The sequence below is a fragment of the Salvelinus sp. IW2-2015 genome, unplaced genomic scaffold (genome assembly GCF_002910315.2).
Source record: "Salvelinus sp. IW2-2015 unplaced genomic scaffold, ASM291031v2 Un_scaffold1676, whole genome shotgun sequence".
In the NCBI taxonomy this organism is placed as follows: domain Eukaryota; kingdom Metazoa; phylum Chordata; class Actinopteri; order Salmoniformes; family Salmonidae; genus Salvelinus; species Salvelinus sp. IW2-2015.
The window spans coordinates 129,000-136,093 of NW_019943078.1; the positions used below are offsets into that span (position 1 = coordinate 129,000).

A 7,094-nucleotide genomic window follows, 5' to 3' on the forward strand; every position below is an offset into this window, starting at 1 on the left:
ACATTTCTAAAAACTTCAAAGTGTTTCCTTTCAAATGGTATCAAGAATATGCATATCCTTGCTTCAGGTCCTGAGCTACAGGCAGTTAGATTTGGGTATGTCATGTTAGGTGAAATTTGAAAAAAAAGAGTACGATCCTTAAGAGGTTTAATCCACTGACTTGCCACGTTAAATAAAATGTTAAAAAATGTTTAAAAAATCCTGTGATTGACTCAGCAAATCCTGTGATTAACTCAATTACATTTTAAAACATATGTCACCCCTATTTTGAGTTGAACAGTCAATATTCTGAGATTGAGAGAAATKTTTAATTAAATATACAGTACATTGGAAGAGAAAGCCAGTGTAGGCCCTCTTGGTCTGATGGTCAAGACTTTGGTTTCTCCTGCGGGAGACTTAAAATCGTAAAATCCATAGATTATGTCCTATTGAATTTATTTCAATTGACTGATTTCCTTATATGAACTGTAACTCAGTCAAATCTTTGAAATTGTTGCATGTTGCGTTTATATTTTTGTTCAGTATATATGTTGAAAATCCATGTGAAACTTCACACGTGTCCAAAGACCACGTGGCAAAACAAATAAATGTAAAAAATGCACGTGACATTTTTCACGTGATTTGTTCACATGAGTGTTTATACATGTGTCCGAACGTCTTTTTTGTAAGGGGGGGGGGGTGGAGGTAGGGGCGACATGGAGGGGTAGAGGTGTGGGGTAGCGAGGCTAGAAGGTGGTGGGGGAGGTGGACGGTGAGGAGGTGGTAGTTAGGGTGTGGGTGGGAGGTTAGAAGGGTGGAGGTGGAGGTAGAGAGGGTCGAGGGGTAGAGTTTAGGAGGGTGGGAGGCTAGAAGGGTGGAGGTAGGAGTGGAGGTGGAGGTATGAAGGCGGGAGGGGATAAGAGGTGTTGGGTGGAGTAGGAGGTGAGTGGAAGGGTAGAAGGGTGAGGTGGAGGTAGAAGGGTGGAGGGGGTAGAGGTGTGGGGTGGAGGTAGAAGAGTGGAAGTGAGTAGGAGGGTGAGAGGGGAGAGAGGTGGAGGTGGAGGTAGAGAGGGTGGGGGGATAGAGGTGTTGGGTGGAGGTAGAAGGGTGGAGGGGCGGTAGAGGGTGTGGGGTGGAGGGCGGGTGGAGGTAGAAGGGTGGAGGGCGTAGAGGTGTGGGGTGGACGGTAACGAAGGCTGGGGGGTCAGGATGGGGAGTGAGGAAGGGTGGAGGTAGAAGGTCGAGGGTAGAGGTAAGGAAGGGTGGAGGTAGGAGGGTGGAGGGGTAGAGGTGCTGGGGTGGAGTCGAAGGTGGCTGGAGGTAGAGGGGTGGAGGGCGAGGGTGGGGTGGAGGTAGGAAGGGGTGGAGCTGGGAGGGGGCTAGAGGTGGTGGGGTGGAGGTCAGAAGGTGAGTAGAAAGCGTCGCAGGGGTAGAGTGTGGGGATGGAGGTAGAAGAGTGGAGGGTAAGATAAGGGTGGAGGTGGAGGTGGGAGGGGTAGAGGTGGGAAGGGTGGAGGTGGAGGGTAGGAGGGGATGGAGGAAACTGGGTGGAGGGTGGAGGTAGAAGGGTGGAGGTAGGAGGGTGGAGGGGTAGAGGTGTGGGGGTGGAGTAGAAGGGTGGAGGTAGGAGGGTGGAGGTAGGAGGGTGGAGGTTAGGAGGGTGGAAGGGTGGAGGTACAAGGGTGGAGGGTAAAAGGGTGCAGGGGAGAGGTGGTAGGGATGTGGAGGTAGCAAGGGTGGAGGTAGGAGGGTAGGTAGAAGGGTGGAGGTAGAAGGGTGGAAGAAACTGGCTTGCTGAAGTGTTAGAGCTCCTGCAGGAATTAACCCCCCCGGTCTGAGCTGTGCAGCCGGAGGCGGCATGCCAAGGGAGCTCCAGGAACGCTGATGTTAACATTTTGCCTCAGACCTCAGTCATATAATCACAGCCTCTCTATACCCATACAACCCCTGAGGTATGTGTTTGCCTAGGCCTAATCGGTGAGGATAAACCCTCTGAAATAGATGTGATATCGCCCTAGTGTTATTCACCAAGTCTACTATAGTAGATAAAACCATTAACTGAACCAGGTACTATAGTAAGCTAAACCATTAACTGAACCAGGTACCATAATAGTAAACCATGAAATGACCACGATACTATAATAGTAAACCATGGACTGAACCAAGGACCATGGTAGTAAACCATGGACTGACCCAAGGACCATAGTAGTAAACCATGGACTGACCCAAGGACCATAGTAGTAAACCATGGACTGACCCAGGTACTATAGTAGTAAACCATGAACTGAACCAGGTACTATAGTAGATAAACCATTAACTGACCCAGGTACTATAGTAGTAAACCATGGACTGACCCAGGTACTATAATAGTAAACCATGGACTGACCCAGGTACTATAATAGTAAACCATTACTGACCCAGGTACTATAGTAGTAAACCATGGACTGACCCAGGGACTATAGTAGTAAACCATGAACTGACCCAGGGACTTAATAGTAAACCATGGACTGACCCACGCTACTATAGTAGTAAACCATGGACTGACCCAGGTTACTATAGTAGTAAACCTTGGACTGACCCAGGTACTTATAGTAATAAACCATGGACTGACCCAGGTACTATAATAGTAAACCATTAACTGACCCAGGTACTATAGTTAGATAAACCATGGACTGACCCAGGTACTATAGTAGTAAACCATTAACTGACCGGACTATAGTAGTAAACCATGGACTGACCCAGGGACTATATAGTTAAACCATGGACTGACCCAGGTACTATATAGTAAACCCATTAACTGACCCACGGTACTATAATAGTAAACCATGAACTGACCCAGGTACTATAGTAGTAAACCATGACTGACCCAGGTTACTATAGTAATAAACATTGGACTGACCCATGTACTATAGTACGTACCAACTACTACAGTAATAGTAAACCTGAACTGACCCAGGTACTATAGTTAGTAAACCATTAACTGACCCAGGTACTATAATAGTAAACCATGAACTGACCCAGGTACTATAGTAGTAACCATGGACTGACCCAGGTACTATAGTAATAAACAATGGACTGACCCAGGTACTATAGTAGTAAACCATTAACTGACCCAGGTACTAATAATAAGTAAACCATGAACTGACCCAGGTACTATAGTAGTAAACCATGGACTGACCCAGGGACTATAGTAGTAAACCATGGACTGACCCAGGTACTATAGTAGTAAACCACTTAGCCCGCTTGCTAAAGCGTACAGAGACATACCAGTACAAGACATGCAACTCTTCTCAGCTTTCCAGCCTGAGCTGCAACCTCGTCTCAAAGCTTTTCATATTATTCTGTACGTAAATCCGAGAAAATCCATTTAGCATGAGATGTTACGAATTACAATTGATATTATATGTTATGAATTTGCAAAATGTACAACATGTTATGAATTTGCAAAAATTATGATATGTTTAGAATAAACTAACATTAGCTAGACTAGGGGTTAGGGTTAGGAGTTAGGTTAAAAGGTTAATGGTAGGTTTAGGGGAAGGTTAGCTAAAAGGGTAAAGGTTAGGGGAAGGGTTAGCTGACATGCTAAGTAGCTGCAAAGTTGCTAAAAAGTAGTAAATATTTGAAAAGTTGCTAATTAGCTGAAATGCTGAAGTTTGTGCTCAGATTCAAACTCGCAACCTTTTGGTTGCAAGACATTTATAATATATGCCCAACCATCCACCCCGACCAATCACACAACTTTTCCCTTAAGTAACCATCTGTCTTATGTAACCCTACCAGGTAGCCTGGTGGAGAGGAGTGTTGGGCCAGTAACCGAAAGGATGCTGGATCTAATCCCCGAGCTGACAAGGCAAAAATCTATCGTTCTACCCCTGAGCAAGGCAGTTAACCCACTGTTCCCCGGGCGCTGACAACGCGGATGTCGATTAAGGCAGGCCCTGCACCTCTCTGATTCAGAGGGGGTCGGGTTACATGTGGAAGACACATTTCAGTTGAATGCATTCAGTTGTACAACTGAGTAGGTAACCTCCTTTCCCCATATCATACTAATTTAAGAGTCCCGGATTTACTATGTTACGTTTAGTCTATGAGACCAGGCTGTGAGCTTTGAAATGTAGCACTGCTCTGCCACAAGTCAACTCAGTGGGAGGGAAGACCTCTGAGGAATCTATGGAATGCTTTCTTACGCTTACCCAGGGGAATCAACGGACCGAGGGAGGCAAAAATATTTACTGTGAAAAACAGAGCTATTTGAAAAGCAGAAATCACTAGTTGCCAACTGCTGGCTTGAGGGAGGCATAGCTCACATGAGAGAACAGAGCAGGGCTAGACATGGCTCCTCTTGCTAATGGGCAATAGGTAGCCTAGCGGTTAGAGCATTGGGTCAGTAACTGAAAGGTTGCTGGTTTGAATACCCAAGCTGACGAGGAGAAAAATATGTTGATGTGCCCTTGAGCAAGGCACTTAAGTTAAACGTCCTCCAGAGCCACTGTACTACTATAACTGAATCTTTAACACGTTTCACTGTACCTATTTAATTGTTTTATTTTTTATTGTACCTTTATTTAACTAGGCAAGTCAGTTAAGAACATGTTCTTATTTTCAATGACGGCCTAGGAACAGTGGGTTAACTGCCTATCTGGTTGTATGTGACAATAAAACATGTTGTTTATAAAAAATAAAAAATAAATGTTATGATGATTTATCATTTCATTTGCTAAAGTCAGAAAAAACACACGATTTTGTAAATCCTATGGTCACATTATCATTCACGTTACAAGTTATAAAGAGAGATTTCTAATAACTAATCTAATAACTTCACATCGAAGTGAGGCTTTCACATGTAGTAGAAGTGCTCCTGGGACTCGACGTTTCAGCTACATGCCTGTTGGGTGACGGTGGGGTCATTGGCTCCTGGGACTCAACGTTTCAGCTACATGCCTGTTGGGGTGACGGTGGGGTCATTGGCTCCTGGGAGTCGACGTTTCAGCCACATGCCTGTTGGGTGACGGTGGGTCATTGGCTCCTGGGAGTGACGTTTCAGCTACATGCCTGTTGGGTGACGGTGGGGTCAATGGCTCCTGGACGACGTTTCAGGTACATGCCTGTTGGGTGACGGTGGGGTCATTGGCTCCTGGAGACTCGACGTTTCAGCTACATGCCTGTCTGAGGTGACGGTGGGGTCATTGGCTCCTGGGACTCGACGTTTCAGCTACATGCCTGTTGGGTGACGGTGGGGTCATTGGCTCCTGGGACTCGACGTTTCAGCTACATGCCTGTTGTGTGACGGTGGGGTCATTGGCTCCTGGGACTCGACGTTTCAGCTACATGCCTGTTGGGTGACGGTGGGGTCATTGGCAGGACACATATTTAAGTTCATATCTCATTTAATGCTTCAACCATAGCGATACAATATAATATAGTGCTCTATTTAATTCTGTGGCTTCAACCATCTACATTCTTGGCAGGAAATGTAAAAAAAAAAATGTGTTTCACAGAGTGAGAATGATGAAGTTGATCAACAGAGGAAGGGAGGAAGGACTGTCTGGCTTATTCAGAACATTAATCACCAAAGGAAATTTTATTACACAGATATAATAAATACAATATATAACTGAAACATATTTTACATTTTCTCTACAAAGAACGATGGCAGCCAATTGCCTTCTTTTTAATAGAACTTAATATGATGTAACCATGTTTTAATGTTCTGTGGTGAATGTTCTGGAATGGAATGTGTAGACCTGAGTTAGTTTTATTGTACCAGATAAGTATTCCTCTGAGTTGCTGAGTTGTTGGACTGTGCGTCACGGTTCAGCTGTGTAAAATGCCAGAGACATTCCTCTGAACTGAGAGTGTTGTTTGATTAGAGATAATTAAAAGCAGACTGGTTGGAATGCAATGCTGGACATGTGGAGGAGAGAGGAAGAATTCTGGAAAGAAAGCAGATGCCACGGAAAACAGTGCCAAATATGTAAAAATGAAAATGATAGAAAATATATTTTTTAAAAAGGTCAAATTTTTCATGTCAATTTGGGAGGAGGTGCTTCAGAAGATAATTATGGTACATGCTTGTCAAATATTGAACACCATTTTTAACATGCATTATGTGGTTGTTTGGAGTGTGTTAATTTATTCCTTTACCGTAATTCAATCACTTTGTCATCAGAAACCACAGTGAAACATGGGCAATTAGACAGTTAATTGGTGGTGGAAATGTAAGTCTCGATTTTAAAAACAAAAAGACGTATTTGCATCTGTGGTCAATTAACAACGTTGCTTGTCAGGTGTATACTGTCAAGGTGTATACTGTCAGGTGTATACTGTCAAGGTGTATACTGTCAGGTGTATACTGTCAAGGTGTATACTGTCAGGTGCAGCCTGTATTTAGGCCTTACTGGGTCTTCTATCATTTTTCGATTCCGCGAGCCAAAATCTTCTTGCGCGTAGGTGATTTTGCTACACTGTAAAAAAAAAAGATGTGTCAGGCCAACAACCCAAAAACCAACTAACAAATAGACTCATTCAAGTATGCTCTACATACGGTGCACTCAACATTGACATACATGTCGAAACAAAGCACACATGAAGACTACATCTCACTTCAGAAGTCGACTCTATACCTATGCACTTCTGAGCCATTTAACTTCCTTATGAAAGTCTATGCAGCACTGCTGATTGCAATATGGGATATTGGTCAACTAATAAATAGGACTAAATCATTGCAGCTGCGTGTCCTGTTTCGTAACAGCTGTTTTGCAAGCCTTGCATGATACATCTTTTTGATTCCTGCTGTCCCGATAGCTTTTCTCTTAAAGGGATCACTGAATGTAGTCTAAAGGAGACACAAGCAATGACCACCAAATGGTTCTGACCACAGAAGCCACATGACCACCAAATTTCTGACACAGAGCACATGACCAGCAAATGGTTCTGACACAGAGCACATGACCAGCAAATGGTTTCTGACACAGAGCACATGACCCACCAAGCATGGTTCTGACACAGAGCAATGACCAGCAAATGGTTCTGACACAGAGCATATGACCAGCAAATGGTCTTTCTGACACAGGAGCAATGACCACCACAATGGTTCTGACACAGAGCACTAT

At 44.2% G+C, this 7,094-nt stretch overlaps 1 protein-coding gene across 1 annotated transcript; it reads right to left on the reverse strand.

Annotated features, from left to right (window-relative positions):
* Positions 1–612: 612 nt before the first annotated feature.
* On the reverse strand, positions 613–1,839 carry LOC139024584 (uncharacterized). Its single transcript, XM_070439470.1, has one exon. It carries the CDS (start codon positions 1,837–1,839, stop codon positions 613–615), a length of 1,227 nt encoding a protein of 408 aa, XP_070295571.1.
* Positions 1,840–7,094: the final 5,255 nt, after the last annotated feature.

Bases quoted from the DNA above. Each gene is read 5' to 3' on its own strand.
- LOC139024584 (XM_070439470.1), bottom strand. From the start codon at position 1,839: ATGCCGCCTCCGGCTGCACAGCTCAGACCGGGGGGGTTAATTCCTGCA.